The sequence below is a fragment of the Plectropomus leopardus genome, chromosome 13, assembly GCF_008729295.1.
Source record: "Plectropomus leopardus isolate mb chromosome 13, YSFRI_Pleo_2.0, whole genome shotgun sequence".
Classification (NCBI taxonomy): Eukaryota; Metazoa; Chordata; class Actinopteri; order Perciformes; family Serranidae; genus Plectropomus; species Plectropomus leopardus.
In genome coordinates, this window is record NC_056475.1 from 20,930,370 (window position 1) to 20,952,660 (window position 22,291).

Genomic DNA, 22,291 nt, shown 5'->3' on the forward strand with positions numbered 1-22,291 from the left:
AGATGCTGCACATATTTCTCAGACTGTGGGGTGTTGGTCTTTACTGGGGAGCGTGTGATTTTGTCAGCAGAGAGAATCTGGGTGCTCTGCAGGATAGAGCAGCAGCACAACTTGCGTCATGTTAGTGGTGTTGTTCTCTTTTCAAGGTCATATTTCAGAGTTCTTTGGTTTATATTAGGGGTGTCCCTAATCAGATCAGTGGGATCGGTATCAAGCCCAATCAGCACATTGTTTGAATGATTGTGATTATTTTGAGCATGCGCCCTGCGTGATCCAGCAGAAATTCAGGTATTACTGTAATGCTGCTATTCCAATAAGATGAAACTGATTTTTTTCATGTTCAACTTAATTTGCAACACAACTTTAAGTGGAATTTCAATTTTTGTAGTTAATTCTTGTGAACTAGCTTTACTATAATGCTGTTATAAGCTAAAGTGTGACCGATTTCTATTGGTTGACTGGGAATCTTAAAGTTAAGCTGTAACGCTAGTGTGAAGTGGATTTGTAATTATATGTATAGTGTTATTAATTTTCTTAAGACACATTTTAGTTTGGTTTGTTTTTTTGGGACAATTTTTTTTTATTTTTCAAATAGAGATATATAAAAATATTTTCAGTTTCTTTACTTTGTTATTTAAAAAAAATAAATTAAAAAAAACCCTTAAGGGAACTGTTTGGATGCAGACATTTTTTCTTGTAGTGCACTGCAGAGCTATTAAACTGTCAAGCACTAGATTAATTTCAATGACTTTAAAGTACTTGAAGTGCACAGCTGTATTATCCAGGTAAATAAAAGTAGCGGATCGAGACTCGGTAATGGCTGACACTCAATATCAAATCACTCAGATCAGGTTCGGGGCACAAAAACTTGATCCAGACTGACCTGGTTTGTATTTTGTTTGACTGCATTTCGATTCAGTCAGTAGAAAAATATATTTTTATAACAAAATATATGTTTAAGTCAACAGATGGCCACTTAAAGCCAACAGCTTTTATATAAAAGTGGAAACAGACAATTTTTTAAACTTTCCCCCCCTAGCATTAGTGGTTTTATTGTTGGCAGTGCTTCTGGGAAGACAACCAAATCACTTTAATTTTTCTTCAGAGCCAAGCAAATAATTACACTAATATCTAGGTTTCAATTATAAAAACCATCATGCTCACATTTAAGCATTTATGCACAGCAGTAAACTAAGGCTGTTTGAGATTGTGGAGAAAAACATGAATCACCTCAAACAAACATAAAACTAAACCTCATAACGCCGACCCATTGATTGCACATCCCATGCGCTTTGTCCTGACAAAGATATGGCCTCTCGGGGTAATGGCCAATATTTCTGGGTTCCAGTGTTGCCAGTGGACATTGGGGCAAAGACTTCCTCCTCTGTGCGCTGCTCATTGTTTACAGTTTGATTAGCAACTTAAAACAGTTACACACAACAAATGCGTTAATCTCTATCTCTCTATGAATACAGATAAATCTGAAAGCCAATAATAAGCTAAATCATCATCAGATGATAGCCAGTGAATGCAGAGGTTGTACTGAGGTCAATGTGTTTCACCTCTTTTGCTGTCCCAATGGACTGTTTACCTGCATACAACCAAAGCTTGCTCAAAATATGATCGGTCAGTGCTACTAAGACTACAAACAGAAATCAGAACACTTCCAATACTGAAGTCTTTTCCTGTAGCCTGCATGTTCTGTATTCAAATGCAGACATCTGTTTATATAGATGACCGGCTTTTTAACACGGCAGCTCTGATGACATCACTTAGGTGAGACAAAGTAAATTACTATCAGAATGAAGCAAACAAAACACGTGCAATAGACAAACAAACTTACTACATGACAATATGGGCTCTCTGACATACACTGATACTCTTTGGTAATGGATATTTACCGATAGTTGTTGGTTTGGCTAATTGTTGATGCACATCCTTCGTTCAGTAAATTAAGCCTTTTTTTTACCTGCTGGCAGCCAGAATTAATTAGTGAAAGCGAGGCCAATAGTCATTCTTCTGCAGCCATTACATTGTGCAATCGACATTAACGTCATAAGGATAAATTAAGCAAAAAATGTCTATTTCCACTAACAATGCAAAATTTGTGGATACATTTTTGGTCTTGAGTTAGATTGGATTTGGCTCATGCTGTTTTATGGAAAGGACAAACTTACCATGAAAAGGTCGCAATGACATGTTGAATTTACCCTCAGTCTGAACTTCCTGAGGCACCATGCACATGCTTTGGACCATAATTACCATCTGCAGTGGTGGAAGAATTATTATCATCTTTTACTTAAGGAAAAATTAGCAATACCACAGTGTAAAAGTATTCTGGAAATGTCCTGCATTCAAAAAAAGTAAAGGTCTAGTGTGTAGGATTTAGAGGCATCTATTGGTAGCAATAGAATATAATGTGCATAACCATGTTATCAATAGTTAAAACATATTTGAAATTTGAATCACTGTGTTTTCATTACCTTAGAATAAGCTGTTTATATTAACAAATAGACAGGGTCCTCTGTTGCCATGTTTACAGTGCAGTACAGCAGTACAGTGTCAGTACGTGTCAGTTTTACAACCTCGCTACAGATGCTACTAAATCCCACACACTGGACCTTGAAGTAAAAGTACAGAAGTAGTAGTATAAAATTTGAAGTACCAAATGTTAAAGTACTTATTATGCAAAATGGCCCTTTCAGATTTATATATGTTATGTTATTGGATTAATGTTATTGTGTTGGGATGCAGGATATTGGAAATATACAATATCCTGATATATAACAACTTATTTGGCCAATAACCAAGACCAATATCTATATATTGATATGGTGATGGCCCACCACCAGATGGACACATATAATACAATGCTTTTCAATGTATGTAATATTCATCCATCGAGTGAATAGAGGAAAAAGCATGTTGGCATTTTTTAAAGCCAATATTGATATCGGTATCGGTATCAATGACGTGTTGATATAATCGTGCATTCCAACTATTGTGTTCATCCCTGTAATGTTGAAGCTGGTAAAGCTGGTAGAGCTAATTTAAATTACTTTATATACTGCTGGGTTGCTGAACCTATTGGAATATATCATAATCTATTGGTTAATTTATATTTTGGATTAATAGTCTAATGTAATTAGTGACTAAAGATGTCAAATAAATGTATGGCAATAGAAGTATGAAGTAGCACAAAATAGAAATACTCGAGTAAAGTAAAAGTACCTCAAAATCATACTCAAGTGCAGTACTTGAGTATAATGATTTACATTCCACCACAGAGTATATGCAGCTTTTTGATGTATGAGCGGTAATATGTTGAAGTTGTTTGCAAAATTGCCTGTGGTGGACATCTCTGCCTACGCTGTGCCATCTGCAGATTGATTGAATCTGTTTAAACATTAAGATTAGTGTTCTGGGTGAACAGCTAAGGGCCAACTGCTCATTTTTTAGCCCCCCGAGCTGCTAAATATGAAGCTATTCGGGTCCTCAGATGTCAAATATTCAGCTGTCTGAATCAATTTGCTGCCTGTTTTGTGGCTGTGTGAGCGCATGTTTGTGTAAGTGCACATATACGTGTGTGTGCGTGTGAAATGTCAAGCATTCCACCTCCCCAGTATGCAACCATGAAAGCTTTGATGCATTCAGAGTATCTGTGCCTGAGCAATTTAGGGGATAGGCTTTTAAAAGTTTTCCAAAGTAAATAACAAAATAAGAAATGCCTGACAGACTTTTTATTAAACAGATAGCAGAACTTTCTCTCAAAACTTAATCTTAGCAGGAAAGTTAAACTTTTGAGACAGCTGTCTTTTTTTTTTATTTCCTGGAAGAGTGCCTCCATGAAACATCCTTTCATATCGGCCTGAAGATTGGTACGGTGTTCTCTCTGATAGAAAAAAACTTGACTGTAAATCTCCAAAGATCCCTAACAAGTCCCCTCTCCCCAAGACAAGCACCATAAAACATGAGTGGAAGAAAAAGAGGAAAAAGGAGATGGAATGTAGGCCTTGGTGGGATAAAGGAGAGGAATTAAGGAGGCATTTTATGTGAGCTTTCAGACGCAGTTATCACCTCTGAAAGACACAGGCAAACTTTTCTTTGACCTTGAGCATTCTGCATCTTCTTTCTTTGCCACCTCACTTCGCACACATCTTTGTTTGAGTGCAACATTCAGCTTTTGATTAAAAAAATCTTTTTCTAGTTGCTTTGCATTGTATTTAGAGGTTGCAGACAGGTACAATAATTAAAAGCAGAGTTGTCACTGAGTGTGTGCGTGCTGCTGTGGATCAGAGAAACTGGTGTCAGATAAGTGTCAGCTTTGTTTCTTCTGCTGTAAAGCGGGTTGGGACGAGAAAAGACTACATTGTCAAATGAAGCAACAGATCCAGTTATTACTGCCTTTATTAGTAGAGCCACTTATCATCTGCGAGGTGTAGAGAAAAATACCTGAGGCAAATAGGAATAATTAGTTCACACATAGTGGCAGGCTTATTCTTTCTCTCTTCCGGGAGAAAGTTCTGGAGCATAGAGTTGGGGAGCCATATTTTATAATAGAATTGAGGATTTCTTTTTTTCGCAATATCAAAATGATATTGGAAATGATGGCTCTAAAGCAATGTCCACTTTTTTTTTTTAAAACGCTTTTCAAAGTCATTTTTTGAAGGATAGCTGTAGCAGGTATCCTAGAAAAATATGATACTCCTTATAGACCGAGGTACTTGTTCTACTCTGGAGCTGGAGGGGTAAAATGTATCCCTCTGCAAAACAGGGTTTATAGGCAAGAGCTGTCTCCATGCTGACCCGCTTCTCACAAGGACTTAATGAAGTAGGGCTGGTGGAGGTGTCCCACTGAACTCGGCATGGCAGGTAGAAACTGATGAAAGGAAATCATTCTTGTCACTGGAGAAAAATCTCCACAAGCCAATTACTGTATAGAGAGTGGCACATTTTACATTTTAAAAAGCCAGCGTACCTTCGGAAAGGTATAACAGGTAATGGAGGTTGAGGAATGGCTCAGATACAGAATATACATTAAGCTATTCAATAAACATAGCATTCTTTTGCTTTTCTCTCTCTCTCTCTCTCTCTCTTCCTTTCTCCCCCCATCGCTTGCACACGCATGCACACACACACACACACACACACACACACACACACACACAGACAAGCTCAAGACTCCAGATGGGTTGTTGACAGGGAAAAGAGAACAGTCACATCCAGACACAGAAAGCTGAATGTATATTCAGAAATTTGCACTTTTCTCATTATAAAAGTGTGTCACTTGAATGAGCAAACGCCTGCCAAGGTTCTATACTAATACATACTATCCCTGGATAGTTGAGGGGACAGGGAGAAGGGATAGGAAGGGGGGGGGGCATGGAAAGGCTGAAGGAGGAAAGGGCAGGAGGGAAACAGAAATAATTAGGTTGGGTATCGGTACTTGGTACATTTTTGGTATTGACTGAAATAACCAGACACAAAGTAATATATGCAACAACACTAGAGTCCTGCATGATCCTGTTTTGCAAACCTGCACCTGCAAAGATCAGTACAGAGAACCAATTCAATCATATCCAAGTCAGTCTGGCAGTGCGGTGGTGCATTGTTGCCTCACAGCAAGAGGGTTCCGTTTCGAACACCGTTGCCAACTGGGGCCCTTTTATGTGAAAATGGCATGTTCTGGATTTTCTTTTGAGTCTCCGGCTCCCTCCCATAGTCCAAAGACATGCAGGTTAGGTTAATTGGTGACTTTAAATTGCTGGTTGGTGTAAGTGTGAGCATGAATGTTGCCCATCCTATGTCTCAGTCCTGTGATAGTGTGTCCACAGTACCTGTCTTGAACTTTCGCCCAATGTTAGCTGGCATGGGCTTCAGTCCCTCCATGTGATGTAATGGATGGATGGATGGATGGATGTAAGTCCTGTGAGCCAACTTAATTAAACACTCAGGCCACATAGTCACTCACTTTTAAGTGTTACAGTTTGACAACTTTTTTTGCGGAATTTGAACATAACATACAAATCATAATTAACTGTAGCCTGTTTGATAGAATCAATCACCAACTGTGTTGCTACTCACTATGACAAGGTTGCTGTGCAGAAAAAGAATATCATCACAGTCTCTGGTTTAAGCTGAGTTTCTTTCTTGAATCCCACTTTCAGCCATGGAAAACTTTTCCACTGGCTGTGTTTGTTGCCAGGATGAGGAGCACAGTTTGTGCCATAGGCTTTCACAATTTTAAAAAATCCTGTCAACTGATGCTTGATAATATTAATTATTTTAACATTTAAAGTATGCACACACTCATTTTAATGTGTCATTTTTTTCAGAAAAGAAATCAGTTTTGCTTGCCTGCATCTAGGTCATTTTTTAACTGTGCTCGTACCCATTGATTTATGTAAAAAAAAATTGTATTTGGAGAAAAAAATATTATTTGTATGGTTTTGCTTGCAGCCCATAACTGTAAGCATTTTTCAATTTAATGAGATGTGTGATTGGCCCACTGCTGCGGCAACTACAACCTGTACAACCTGAGGTGTGGTGAAGTCGGGCATGATGTATTTGAAAGAGTTGGCAGTTCAGCTTGCCAAGATACGAGCAAAATGTTCAAAAGTACGGCTGCCCTACACCTCTGTGGTATCTGATGAAAATAAATATATAAAATGTGGAAGGATTATTTCAAATGAAGTACTCTATTGATGTCGCTGTCGCTGTCACTGTCAGGGTAGTGGTATTGCAATATTTTTAGACTGTTGACAATAAAGGGACTACGTGAAAAGTGCAAACATGATGGGATTAAGGTGAGTGAGTCTGGAGTCACAACTATTTGCTTCTGCATGCATCCTCTATGACTGAACAATAAGGACACCCTTATTGTACAAATGTAATTACCTTTTATACTTGCACATGTCTGCACCTTCCTTACCTGCTGCTTTTAATGATGGAGAGTAGCTATGGAAAGCTGCTCGATATGCAGCCAATTTAGATATGTGGGTGTGAGCTGAATGCCTACACAGCACCCCATAACACATGTAGCTGCACGGTGATGTGCTGCAATTTTATTGAGTCTCTGGCAAAGACTGATGAATTACAAAACCATCAGCTGTGTGTGATAATAGACGTAGGTTCCGTCATGTTGAGCTGGAAAATGCTTTTTGGACTTACTTTGTCACCTGTAGTTTGGTTCCCTGTTGAAACTTGGGGGGGGGGTCATTTCCTTTTAGTTGTTGAGGGCTACACAAACCAAATGATGCATGACAAAGTTGACAAATTTTGGGGATAGTTTTGGGGCCCTGTGTTGTCCTCACATCACAGGGAAATAGTGATCAAAATGAAACAGGTATTAATAGCATTCGCCATTTTTCTGACAGTGTCAAAGTCGACCCCATAAATGGTACTTTGTGTTTGGAGCAGGTGAAAATGGTTGTCATGTTTTTGTGACTCTGCTTGTGGGGTATTCATGGGTTGTCAAATAGCCGTAGATTTACAAGATACAATGCTGTGTGTTTTGCAAATGTGGAAATAAAATTAGCATACTGTTACGAAAAAGATTATATAAAGTGCAAGCCATCTTTCATGGAAGAAAATAGTTGTTGTTGCTGAATCCGGACAGGTGAAATGTTGCCCTGAAAGAAGAGAAATTAAAGGAAATTATTTGAAGGAGCACACTTTTTTATTTTATTAACCTGTTACTCATTAATGGGTCAAAGATTATGATTGAATGTAATCATAATTTCAATAATACTGTTTCACCGGCTGACTGAACGTTTTCCCTCAGAATAAAAATGTCACTTTTAATTTAAAAGAAACAAGACATCTTTGACCTTCTCTCTGTGCTGCTTCTCTCTCTCTCTTTTCCTTTTCAAAGTTGTGCCTTTCTTCTCATCCTTTGCAGATTTTTTTCTTTAAAGATATAGCTGACTTTTCCCTTCTGTGCTCTGTTACGTTTTGAATATACTGTTTGGGAAAGGAGAACCTTGTGGCTTTGGTGTTATATGCCATTTACTCTTGTTATCTGATCGGTCATGGCTGCATTCAAGGGAACCTCAACACGGCCTCTGAGCCGACGGTCATCAGCCCTTGTAATAAGAAGAGGAATCCTTCCACCCCCTCTGGGGTTTCTGAATATCTAACTGTATCTGCTTTGGCAAACTCATAAAATCGTCACGTCTCAAGGTACTCCGTGTTAGTTCTGCTGAGATTAAGGCAGTCAGAAGTTGAAAGACAACTCTTTCTGTTTCTCTTCCTCACGCACACACAAACTAAGCTCTGTGTGCTTAAGCAGCAAAATAGACAGAAGTGTATTGACCATTTGTTGCAGAAACAAATCAAACTTTGATGCTGACAAGTGCAGCTTTGCTGTCTGTCTCTTTTTGTATGTACACGGAGAGACGCAGATAAGGGCTAAATGAGCAAAAAATATGGTTGTGCATTTGGTAAGTAGTTGTTGTGGAATACAAATCCGCTACTCTTTGATGTTGTCGCTGATGTCGTCCTTCATGAACACATTTCGGACTGACGACACTAATGGTCTCTAATGGATGGCAGGCAGCTGCAGCACCATCGCAGACAAAAAGCAAAGGATATATTTCTCCCTGCTGCTCTCTCTGTCGATATCCAACCTTTCACTGGACGTCGGATGAGAGACGTGTGGTTACATTGCTAGGAAGAAGGGTGACAAATGTGAAGGTCTTTGTTGTACATTTAATGTCGAGCTGTACTATATGGAGAAAATCCAATTTCACAATATTTTTGGGCAATACTTTGAAATTGATATTGGGACAATATTGTAGGGTTGACTGTTTTTGCTTTCACAAAATAATTACACAATGAGATTTATGATGAATAATCATCAGTAATGTGGATATAATGATTCAGTTAGAAAAAGCAATCGATAAAACAGTCTGGTAAATTCAAAAAAATGACATTACTGTAATGCAACCTTTAACACCTGGAAATGACAACACTTACTTATATCACGATATCCAAATCTGATATGGTATCATGTCTCAAATCTCAATATAATGCACAGCCCTAATTTACCGTAAAATTTCAATTTATATCCTAGCCACAATTAAATGCAGAGTTCCTTATACCTGCCGGGTATGGCTTCATCCTTTCTCGAAGAAAATGAATGCAGGTCTCAATTACACGCCAATTCTGGGTGCAATTGACACTGCAAAGCAGTTCAGTTTGAATTTCCTTGGATGTATTAAACTTTTTAAAGGCCACCACGTCCTCGGCTACCCACTTTGGCTTACATTAGTTGGCTGCTTAGATTGTACAAACAAATATAAATGTTTAAACTTTTGTCAATATGGATATGCTACACATTGTTTGCTCTGTAAGATTCTTCACAATTTAATCTTCAATCTCATTTTAACAAAATCATGAGCACTGAAGTATAATATGTTCAGATTTACTGGCATGGTAGACCAATAAAGGGGCGTCTCCTTATCTCTGAAGCAGCCATACATGTCCAAATATATGTCCATTCCTCAATTACTTTTTCTATACTTTAGTGCTTAAGGGTCTACCAGTCATAAGAATCAAAACAATTTTTCATAAAAAAAAATCATCAAAGTTGTGGTTATTGTCTTGTGAAGTCCATCACTCACTGTATGCCAACTTTGTTCATCAATCGAAGACTGCACTTTAACTGGGGTTCTGTCATTCTCTCTTGGTGAAGAAAATGTTCTGTCTCAGAGATACATCAAATGCCTGATTTGTAACTGATAGGTTATTTCATAGCCTATTTTTTGTATACAATATCCATGTGATTTAAATAAACAATTTGACAGTATTTCCCATCTATGCTCAGCAGGAGTTTGTGCAAAAGGAATTAGAGGCCTGTCCCATATATCTATCCCAAATACACACTGCTGGATTTCAGTTATTGAAGAAAATAAAACCCTGCAATTAATTGAACTTTTAGGGTAATAGAAAAATGCTTTAAATAATGTGAATGTATGCATATGTCCGTGTGTTCACTCCATTCTTAGTACTGCATAGTCTTTAGGATCTCCAGCATTGGCTGTAAGGTGGACATTTGCAAAGTCTTCCAAGTGCACAAATGACAGAATCTTGGTTTTTATATGTTTGAATAAATCAAGTTTAATGAATTAAATGAACAAAATTGTGTTTGGTTGTTTTCCAGTATTTTAACTGTACTAATAGCATAATTACCAGCAATATAATGATTTCATGGTTACGAACAACACCTTAAATGTTTTTTGTTTTCTTCTTAAACTACCCCTCCAGGCGAATCAGGATGATCAAGCCTTTTGGCATCAAAACTATCTTAAGCTCTGCCTGTAACCACAGAACAAATGCAGAAACAACACTTAAAGCATGATTGGATTACAAAACCCAGATTCTTATCAGTCTTCAGATTCAATAAAACTGGAAAATTTTCATTATTACCTGTGCTCAGTGCTGTATCGTGCAGGTAATGACTGACAAGTTTTGATCATTACCATTATTCATTGAGTTGCTTCAGTCGTGTCTTCATGAGGCCCTCTCATTATGAAAGTGGATACAATGTCATCACAGCTTTTGAAGTCAAAGAACCATCTATCCATTCACGTCCCTCAGTCTCACGCAAACAACTTCTGTTGAGGACGGGGAAGGAAGAAAGCAGAGCTGCATTGCAACAGCCAGCAAGCCAGCAACAGTAAATGTGTTTTCTGACATTTGCCTGCTCATTCTTCCTTGCCCAAAGCAAATAAGACAACAGTTGAAAAGAGGCATTGTTTAACTTGTACACATTCACAGGTTAGTGGAGCTGCCTGAGTCGACAGAATGAGGTCTGTGAGGGTAGGAGGAAGGAGAGAAACTGACAGAGAGAAATACAGAGGCAAAGAGAATCTGTTCTTTGTATAGAATTAGTCTAAATAATCTGATCTTTGTCTTAGTTTCTTTTCTTTTTTTTTTTACAAGATGTATACATTTGTGTGTATACATATTGCATGACAGATGTTTTCAGGACAGGTCTGAACTGAATTGCCAGTGCGTGAGACCTAATTCGGTGGTCTCGCATTGATAGTGATGTGTACTCATACACACATAGAAATAGGAATGTCCTGTCACCAGTGCCAAGCCTAAAGATATGTCATGTGCTCATATCAACGTGTCACGCCTGCACAGGCTCAGTTCACAGCATGTAGAGATAAACCAGTGTTGCAAGGGACAGAACAAATGCAATAATAAATTAAAGCAAGCAGCTGTCGTTTAGCCAAACTGATTACAACTCTACTGCCATTTACTGTAGGTGTTTGGCGTGGAACCGGCAAAGCAAAGCTATCCATCCCTTGGCAGACCGAATGACAAGAGATAGTGCTGACATTTTCCTGCATTTGTCAGCTCTGTGATCATTTCAGCAATGCATACTGATGCTGTAAAAAGAATGGAGCTTATGTGCCAAACACCTCCTTTCACCTCCTGTCACCTCAGGGGCTATAGACATTTAGCACTGACTGACAAATTACAACCATAAGTGGGTAAAAACACAGATACCGTTGCAGTCGGCATTGATTCAATCAGTCAAATGTAAGACTCAGACTTGTTGCAATTACAAGTTACTAAAAAGCTCTTTTCAAAGTTAATTAACTGTAACTACAATTGACATCTTTGATAAACAACACACTTTTTTGTTATACTTTTTTGTAGGGATGCAACAACACCTAGAGATTTATTGGCTTTACATCGGTATTGGCTGATGTTGACCTTGTTTACTGCTATTGGCAAATAAGATGACATTCACCAATGGCAGTAGCCAAAATTTTTCTGTTGCGTCACATCAATTTTGACATGCTAGACAGACACACAACACTGACAGCGTCCTTTTGTCCCAGGGATAATAGAAAACATGTTTGAGATGAACAGAGATCTTCCCCGGAATGCCTTTGGGATGAAGGGACTTAGAAAAACCATTACTGACGCGTCAAGGGATACACTCGATTTGTGAACAAATCCAACTTGAAATTGGCAGAAGGAAAGCTAGTTAACATTAGCTGTAAACAATCTGTGGTCAGAATTAACAGCTCACAGAGGTTGCATGACTTACATCGTGATGCATTTAAAGACTAATAAAAATGAGTATTGGGTGAAGTAATTCATAACGTTACCATGATGTGTTCAAATGTATAGTATCAAAATGGATAGTAGAGAGGGAACTATGATATATAATACTGTAATAGTAGAATACTAACAAGGATTTTGAAGCAATTTTTAAAAGATGTTTTTTTTGTAAAAGAAGTTTATTTTTAAAGTTTTTTAATAAGATGTGTACCACTGAATTTGTACCTATTCCTAGGTAGTGTAATGGACTGAATGACTCTAAAACGGCTTAGTTGAAGATTTTTTTCTGGCACAAAAAGAAAAATTATTAACAACAAAACCAAAATAAACAAAACCAAAAAACATCTTTATCTGTTATCGGCCATATTGATGTTTTAAACACTTGGTATCAGCCAAAAAGATCACAATCAGTGCATCTCAACTTATTTTGTAGATTTTTAGTTGATCAAGTGCTGGATGTACAGTGTAAACTAGAAATTGCATTGTAGTTTGAGAAAAAGTTTCACGAGTGTTGTGGGTTATGGAAGAAATTTAAGAAAGAAAAATTACTTTTAATGCTGTTTTAAAGCTTTATGATGTTCAAACACAGTTTCAGTTCTTTGGATAACTCTTGTATCGTTTCTTTCCATTCAGCCAGCCACTCACTCTTTTAAGTACTCTATAAACCGACCGTCTAATGGCCTTTATTTTCAAATCTTTGTAGGGAGGTTACAAAAACCAGGGTGTTCTACTTTTTATATGATTTCTCCCAAATTACCATAAGATAAGGGTGTTCTTTCATGTGGCCTCACATGAAAGAACATATAAATGCCTGTACACAAATAATCATGCCTCCTTTTCTCGAAGCCAAACAGTCACATGCACAAACACACATACATACACACACAGCACTTGAACAAGGTGTTCTCCGAGTCACTTTGATGGAGAGTGAAAGTAAAGTAGCCTTGTGTGCTCATATTATATAAGGTTTGTAGAAAGGTGTTGTACTTGCAAAATGAAGGCTTGCATAAATCTCTCAAGCAGCCAAGGCCACAGAAACACAGTGAATTAACTTTTTATCGCACTCAACAATCCTCTTCTTTAAATGTAAAAAACAGTCTTTTGTGCCAGTTTTGTTTTGTATATCACAATGTACCCCTTTGGAATGGATCACGTCATTTTTAAGGCGTCACCACATTCTGAAATCTTGCCCAGCGGTATCACAGATATGAAGTCTACTTTGAAGACCTTGGAGTATCTTTCAAAGAGCCATCCAATTTCAGCAAATCCATTTCAACTCTCACATCTTGCCAAATTCTCATTAGGCCTTTTTTTCTCAGCCTGTTATTGCAGTATTGATTTCCATTCCCGTTATGTCTTTTGGAAGATTACATTTTCATATAAGTAAAATGTCTACGAGGGTTTCCACTTGAGAAGACGAGTATGGGTCACTGTACTGGTATACTTTTGCGATTTTCAGATGCAACAGAATGTTGCGTTTTGAGGTCACATTTTAATACAATTTTTGAGTGTGCATGCATTTAAATCTATTCATAAATACATTACTAACGCTTCACAGCTTGGTTTGAATGGCTCAATTACTGTTTTTATTTCAAAGTAGGAAAAAAAATGAGCCTCACACATTTTGGCAATGGCAATGACCATACAACCACTTAGTTAAGATGGCACTGTTTTTTTGTGTTGCTTTTTGTTTTGTTTCTTGTTTGGTTTTGTCAATAATATGAATATGTTTAGCATAAAGCTATAGGGGGACAACAAAGATTAACATAGCACTGATCTCTCCTTTCCATTTGCAGTTCCCTGCTGTTGCCATCTTGCATTTGTTGATGTCTCTCAGTGTGCCTCCTCGACTTTTTCTGTCCTACTCTCCCTCTTTCTATGTGACTGTGTGCATGCAAAGTGTATCTTAATAATAATAATAATAAATATAGAGAATGGACATCAAGCAACAAACAGTTTTTAGTGTGTCATCACTAACTCTCTGACTGTCTCTGTCTGTCTCTCTGCCCAGCTTTAAGGGACAACAGGATTGAGCTGGTGCGTGCGTCATGGTCGGAGTTGACCATCAGCATCAGTGATGTCACGCTGATGGATGAAGGCATGTACACCTGTTCTCTCTTCACCATGCCTGTCAGAACAGCCAAAGCCTACCTGACTGTTTTAGGTAAGTCCATTTTTCATATTAAGTCAAGTATTTAATGCGTAACCCCTTTAAAACTTAGTTTGACATTAAAGGGTTAAAAGAAAATGTTAATTTGTGAGTACCCTGTTATGTAAGATTATTCTGTACATATCTGTACTTTAGTTGTTTTTTTTAATTGTACATTCCTGAATATTACTTTGAACAACAGGTCCTAGAGAAAGCAAAAGCTGTAGCTTGGTGAGAAGAAAACAGCAAAAAAAAAGAGTTGGACTCACATTTGTTATGAATGCAGTGTCTTATGGTCTATGTAGGCTGGTGTTTGTGGTTCAAAAAATGGTTTTATTAAACATACTTACCTCTCCCCATAGGACTGTCAATCATGCAGAATGCTGTCAAAGAGAAGCTTTTTTTTAAAGTGGACATTTTTCACATCACAGTTGAAAAGCGCAAATGTATTTAACAACATTAATGATAGCTGTATTCCACTCATAGTAGAGGCCCAGTTATTGTGCATGCTTGGTCACTGTAATAGCTTATCGTGACACTTGTGGACTCTTGTGGACACTTCTTTCACAAGTGGAAACAGACAACTTTTCAACTTTTACCGACCTGGCATTTTCAAGTGCTGTTATCAACGGCGCTGCTGTTGCAAAGACAACCAGATTGCTTTTGGTTTTCCTTAGAGGTTATAGCAATGGTGTGCTTTTTCTTTTGCATGGTAGATTTTCCACAGTTGCTCCAGTTGTTCCACCATCCGCCATTGCTACTACTAGGTATAGTTACTGTAGAGACTGATACTTTTTAGTAACAGATAGTTACCAAAAGCCACTGGAAAAAACAAATGCACTATCCTCTTCCTGTTTTGGCATAAGAAATGGTTGTTCTTCCTTTGTGCTGTGAGTCGAGCCTTCATTTTCCCAGGAGATCGTACTCGGTTGCAGACAGAATTGCATAGTGAAAGCAAGGCTTGCAGAAAACCAATCTAAAAGCCAATGGTGTCATTGCTATAGCCATTACATTGTGCAATCAGCATTTACTTAATAATGACCGTTCAAGCCAAAATGTTTTAGACCTTAAAACAATAATTCATCACCAAATATAAGATGGACCCAACTATGTGAGTTATAGTATGTTGCCAATAGCGGTAGTTGGCCAAAAAATCTTAAAAGGTTTCACTAGAATTAGGTGGAACATTAGGCAAGGGGCCAGGGGAAAACTGGGTAGTTTATTTGTGCAGTTTCCAGATTATTTCAAAGGTGTTTTAACAATGCATCACTTGCAAAAAGCAACAACTTTGGCACTTATATGCAATGATTTTATCATCATGTGTATTCCATTTTCTGCATGTGTTAATTTCAAAACATTATTACGACAATAACACCTCTAGATAATTGTGCAACCTTGGTGGAGGTTAAGCTTTGTGTGCTTTCCAGTTGTGTTTTTTTGTTTGATGGTTCAGTTTAAACAATTTATGGTTTTGTTTTGTTTTTTTCCTTCAAGACAAACATAAATGAACAAATAGACTTTGGTTATAAATAGCGTGTTGTTAATGCCAGCATCTGCAGACAAATAAAAACATAGTGTTTGGCCCTCTAGTAATGTTTGTGCTGTGTGATCATCGCCCCACACAAACATTGTCTCATTTCCTGCCACTGGGCTTATTATCTTGCCAATTAGTTTTTGCTAATGTTAATAGATGTCCTAGTGCACTCCAGGACCATTAGCTGGCTCTCTGTGTTAACAAGCATTCAGAGAATTAGAGACATTAAAGGCTACTGCTCAATAAGGATATGGAGAAAATTATTTTTGCAATACTGAACAATAGTTAATGGTGCAAGCCAGGAAGCAGAGAGGGAGATTTAATAAACATACCAAATGGTCTGGGAATGGCCTGGTTTGTCTGCCATTGTTTCAGGGACAGAGTGCTGGGAATGAAAACAACAAAACATTAACAATGATTTGGAGAAAAAAAAGCTGTTAAATAAATATGCAACAAAATTAGCTTCTTTTTCAGATCTTCTCAACAATATTGTGGTGAATAAATACAAATGTGCTTATTTGTTACCACAAACAGAACGTTTAAAACAATGTAAATACAGTTATACATAAATCACTAAAATTATTCAAATATGAACTCTAAGGTCATATTTGAAGGTAAGAATCTGCCGATACAATACGTATCGTGATACAGAGTTTACTATTCAATATATTGCAATATATTGCAATTTAAAAAGAATATTTTAAAAAAAAACTGTCAATGCTAGCAGTGCGCCCTTTATGACTTCGCCTCTTTCATAGGCAGTGTTTATGCTAGCGATATGTTGTTATGTTGGAGTGAAATAGTCAAATGGCTAAAGATAGAATACAGCACTGCAATCTAGTGATCAGGGGTTTTAAACACAAAGTAAAGTAAACCACCGCCATGAACCTTTGCGTGGAAATTATTGATTAAAATTCCAGTGTAAAGGAGTCAGATGCATCTAACGCCGGACATATTTTATAATATTAAACATGTTTTAAGTGGTATATATTCACCTGAAAACAAGAATCACTGTGTTTTTGTTACCTCAGAGTTAAATGTTTATATCTATGTTGGGAGAGGGTTGTGTTTTAAGGAGACCGCCATGTACAGAACGGACAAATCTCTCAGAAGACATTTCAGTTGGCTGCAATCTACAACCTCACCACTAGATGCCTGTAATCCTTTACACTGGACCTTTAAAAATTTATAGTGTTTTTAAGAATTAATACATTATCACAACAAGTGCATTGATATTTTGTTACGCCTCTCATAAACATCAACAAGACTTACTTTGTGTGCCAGCAGAGCGGTGCCATGAGCTTAATACTAATGTCAGGATGCCAACATGCTCTCAGTGACTACACCAACAACATAAAGAATAGCAGTTATAATATTTACCCCATTCACCACCTTTATTAAGCACACTGTCAAAATAAGCTATTTGTTTCAACTTAAAACATTAGTGTCTGGGCTGCCTTAATTTTTTAAGACAAGTTGAGGATATTTTTTAGTTATTCACCTGATAAAACAAATTACTGGACAAAAAAATTTGACCTGATGTGGCACTACATGTAAAATTTAAGGAGTCCCCAAAATTATTACAGTTCACCCTGAAAAACAGCTGAATGTGTCCAAGAGATTTTAAGTCAGCTGATCACCAAAGCCATTGGAATTCATCCACTGTGGGTCATGAATGCTTGTAAAATATTCCATGGCAATCTAGCCAATGGATAATTCAGTCTGGATCAAAGCAGTTTATCGAATGACAAATCGACATTGCCAACCCCAGAGAAATGCCACCAGCTTGGCTAAAAATGCACAACATGACAGGCTCCGCATTTAGTTGTTGTTATTAGTACAAGAGTCATTGACTTTGATTTTGGTTTTAAATCACTTTGAATAGAAATGATCTCTCTAAATATGGAGAGAAATATAGGAGTGTGATAAATTCTGACCAAAATAATTATTAGGAAAATCCATTTTTCTTTTCTTTTTTTCCATCAGATATAAAGCTCTCATTTCTTTTTCATGTCTTGAAAACGGTGTTTGTCGTGCTATAACAGTTGTGCACACACACACAAATATGCACACTGCACGTTCAAATCCATGGCGCACAAATGAGCAGAGAAACGTGCACACCCACAATGCTCCGCACTCACACACACATGCACACACACAAATGAAAAGAGAAGGATTAGCAGCCGCCAGCCACCCGAGGGGAACGTGACTGTTTAAGATGAACATTGTATTTGATCTGTTCTCTTTCAGTTTCGGAGAAAAAGAATCAAATACTTCTCTGAGTCAAGCCACAGTTGCTCACTCACATACTTGCACACAAACCATACTGTGTAGTTAGATATAGTGACACTTGAAAAGCACTGAACAAATTCGCATAGGAAAATGTAAAGCTAGATGAGTAGGGATAGATCTCAATGCATACTGTATCTGCCAAGCAGCAGCCATTGTTAGGACTGTGTGTGAAGTCTGTTCCTTTAAAAGGTTTTAAACAGAAAAAGGGAGGATCTTTGAGTCTGGGTAATAAACCTTACAGGAGGTGGGGAGACAGACGAGGCCATAGTCAGTCAATGGTATTGACTGACAGACCTTTCAGTCACTCAGCCTGAGGCAGACTTATTGCTCATTGACATTAGAATGGCAGAATCTGCACACTTAAAACACTCATTATAGGAAAGGCTAATAATTAGCATTTGCTATACCACCTTGTGGTCTCCTCTGTGGTCACAGGCCTTTGCTTACCCACAGTCACACACACAAAAACATATTTTTTAACTTACACTTTTTGCTCTTAACCATGAAGATAAATAGAAACCATTCCAGTGAAAATGACTCTACTCACCTCTATTGTATTTGAGTTTTTTCAGACAGATATCTCACAACCTAGGCCAGAAAACATTCAAACTATCTGCATGGCAAGATGCCCCTAGATGTATGTGAGAAAATGTGTTTCTCTGTAATTTGGGTGAACTGACCCTTTAAGACGAGGACAGTCCACCGGTAATAAAGACAATCCACCGCTGTGTCAGTATGAATCCTCCCTGATCGGTTCTCAAGCAGGACACTGCTCGGGCATGCTGCTCTGTAGTCTGCTCTCTAATCTCCCTGCAGGAGCGCACACTGGAGGCGAATTTCCAATAAGGCATGACAATATTATTGTTGCATAATGACACACTGCTGTGTGTGAAGTAGTTCCATTGCTGTGATTTCCTATTCTGTCTTTCAGGTGTGCCGGAGAAACCAGAGATTGATGGCCTGACGAAGCCCGCCATGGAGGGAGACCACATCACTCTGACCTGCATGACTCAGGGCAGCAAGCCCGCCGCCGACCTGCGTTGGTTCAGGAATGAGAAGGAGGTCAAAGGTGTGTAACGTCTGTATCTCTATTCACATCTGCATCACTGCTATTGGTATACAAACACAGTGTGAGTAATGCATAGACCTGTTTAGATCCTGCAGTTTCTGGCCCTTCCACATTCTTCAGTGCCGGAGGGGGCTGCTTTGGTCATACAGACAGCATGTCTATGGTTTCATCTTTGCTATTTTAAAACATGGCATTTTAATTTTTAGAAACAAAATTAAACCTGTTCCTGTTTAATTAGACAACATATTTGTTATGCTTAGCATTTTCTCAGTGAAGTAATGTATTTGCTTAGAATAGTCTTTAAAAGATCAGTTTAATCATTTTGTGTTACTAGTGATGTTGCTGATTCAGATATATCCACTACAAAATTTACCTTTTACTACTCTATTAAGCCCACAGTTTTAAATGTTGTCTGGAGTCGTCCCCATGTCCACTGTGTTGTTAGACACTCAAAATGATTGATTATCACATTTCAGCATGGCTCAGTCCACACTTTGTAACAAACAAACAGAACACAAATATGCCAGAAAAAATGAATTTGCATTTTACAATACTTTAAAAATGGGCAGAAAGTCTTTTTCATAAAACCAGCACCATAAAACTGCTGCAGCGGATGTCTCGATGGTGTATTTTTGTTCCGAACAACTTGTTTCTAATAGAGCAGATTCAGCATGTGTCCTCTGGCCTGAGACCGATACATTAACCTTCCTTGTTATCAGAGGGCTGTTCTAAATCACACTGACTGGACTACACACCTCATTTCCACCCTGCTCCTGCTCTGTTCTACTTGATGAACCATCCGCTTTGTAATTGTTTGAACGGGAGAGCAAGAGAGAGAGAGAGAGAGAAAATGAGAGAGAATATTGAAGAAAAGAGAGCTGGGGACATGAAATGATGAAACAAGGAAGAGAGAAATAGATGCGGTTCTGTATCAAATAAAATGAACAACCCACTGGGACACACTGTCACAGATCATCCGCACCGTTGCTGAACTTTTTACGAAGGCTTCTATGCTGTTTCACAAAGTAGATTAAAGGCAGATAACAAAATGCAAATCACCCTTTTCTAATTTAAATGAATGCATGTGGAAACAAAGAGATTGAGACGATTGAGAATCACGAGTTTATTTATATTAGAACTGCCAAAGAAACAATGCAGGTTTGGAAAGACTCTGTCAAATACTTTGTGTAACCCAACAGATCACTGAAACTCAGTTGTGAGAATAACAAGCAGCCAGGTGTTGCACATCTTAAACGCCCAATTAGATGTAGAAAAATTTAAAGTCAAATCCTATTTGGGATGCAAAACACACACACAGACTTCACAGAGTTTATTTCCCTGCTCATACAAAGGATTAATAAACCGCTTTTTTGCCAAAGCATGCAACATTTTTGCTCATCAACTTTGCATATTCTCTCTCTGCTATTAGTTTTAGTTGGTTTTTTTTTAGGGTGGGGGTTGGCTTCTCTGCTATCACCAACAATACTGACTAGGTCGTGTTAAATTGGTGTATGATGTGTTTTACAATATCTTTATGTGCACATTTTATTTATAAAGCACTTTTAAAAGTAACTCAAAGACGCATCTGATAACATAATAGAAAGGATCCATTTAGAGACAGACTTTTTGTTATACGTTGTAAAATAGAATACTTTTTGTTTAACTAGAAAGGCCCTGAAATCACTGTTTCCAAAGCCACCAGACTCAGATATCAGTTATATCATCATAGAAAACTCTTCATTCAAAGTCAACTCACATAAACCATATTGGTTCTTCTTCCAACAATCACCAACTCTGCTTTGGTTAAAATAAACCCCTAAGTCAGCCAGTTAGATAAGAAAATACTGTATGCTAGCTCTATTGAGTACCCCAGGGATGACGTTTTGTTGCAGAAAATAAGTTCTGCGGTAACAAACATTCATGAGACTCACATGTTTTATTTAGCAATACAATCTTCATTAATGATGATGATTGAATGATTTTTGAAGTTTAAATGTAATCAGGAGAAGTAAAGAGCTAATTTTAGGCTATAGAAAATACTACGGTCCCGTCACCACCACTACGAGGCTGCAACACCGTGTTCAGTGCGCTTTGGGGTGATGACATTAAGTCTCATTTAGCCACTTGTTAGCAACCATCTTTTTTAAGACACATTAAAGCTTCAAAGTTTGGGTGTGGGGTATTTACAGATGTATTTTATGTTGTAGAACAAAGCGTGAAAGTCTCTGAAGCTTGTGTGAACCACAGATCTTATTTAAGGCTTCTAACCAGAACCCCATGCAAAAACCCAATGACTTTGAGACAAGGGATCCAGAGGTGCTGAAATGCTAACAGTTTTCTGGGTTTTCAGGCTCATTACTGGGGTTCACTATAATGCTAAAATGACTGTTTTATTTAAATAGAGTCTGGTGGCTTTAGCGATTTTGGGGCTGTTTCTGGTAAAACAAAAAGGATCTTACTCTTTAACAAAACAAAAGGTCTGTCTCTGTAGGGATCCTTTCCTTAAGATTGTCAGACAGAGGATAATAATCTAAGTCTATCAAGGGCAAAAAACATGAAGTTTTAGTAGATGTACTTTGAGGGGACATATGCCATGAATAGTCACACTGCAATCTGCATTGTAACTGTATAAATGCACTGTCTCTGTAAAGGCTAAAATAAAATTACAGTTATTTAAATGGATGGACAGATGGGTTTGGTGATTGTGTTTTCAGGGCAGATTCACTGAGTAAATCAGCATGCTATCTGCTAATAGTCTTCCTATCCTAATGTGCACTTACACTGACAAAACCTCCAACATTTTTTACTTTTATCATTCATTAATATGAAACAGAACACTTTCTTGCCATTGTTACACTTTTATAAACAGTAATCCTATCAATCTTTTACTCATTAAATGTTTGTCACTCCACTTTATATTTCCTCATATCGCCCTTCTGAGCAATATGAAGCTTATAGAGGTAGAATATACACTAATTAGCAGTGTGAAGATTTTTCCTTACAGGCTTATTGTGTCTCTGCGGGTGATTATTGCTTCTCCCAGAGGCCCACTGCTGAGTGAAGAGTTCCCTGTAAGGCAATGGAAACGTAGTCAGGACATAACGCTCTTTTAATTTACCACGGGAAGTTAACAGGTAGTCAGAGATATCCTTGGTGGTTTGAA

The 22,291-nt window shown here is 37.8% G+C and overlaps 1 protein-coding gene across 3 annotated transcripts in view; it reads left to right on the forward strand.

The window, feature by feature from the left end:
- cadm2a (cell adhesion molecule 2a) overlaps positions 1–22,291 on the forward strand; it is a 261,093-nt gene that overhangs the window by 195,503 nt on the left and 43,299 nt on the right. For all 3 annotated transcript variants that reach the window (XM_042498955.1, XM_042498957.1, XM_042498956.1), the window contains 2 exons: positions 14,096–14,248; positions 18,991–19,128. In XM_042498955.1, coding sequence (XP_042354889.1) covers positions 14,096–14,248; positions 18,991–19,128 — 291 coding nt within the window. The remainder of the gene's footprint in view (positions 1–14,095; positions 14,249–18,990; positions 19,129–22,291) is intronic.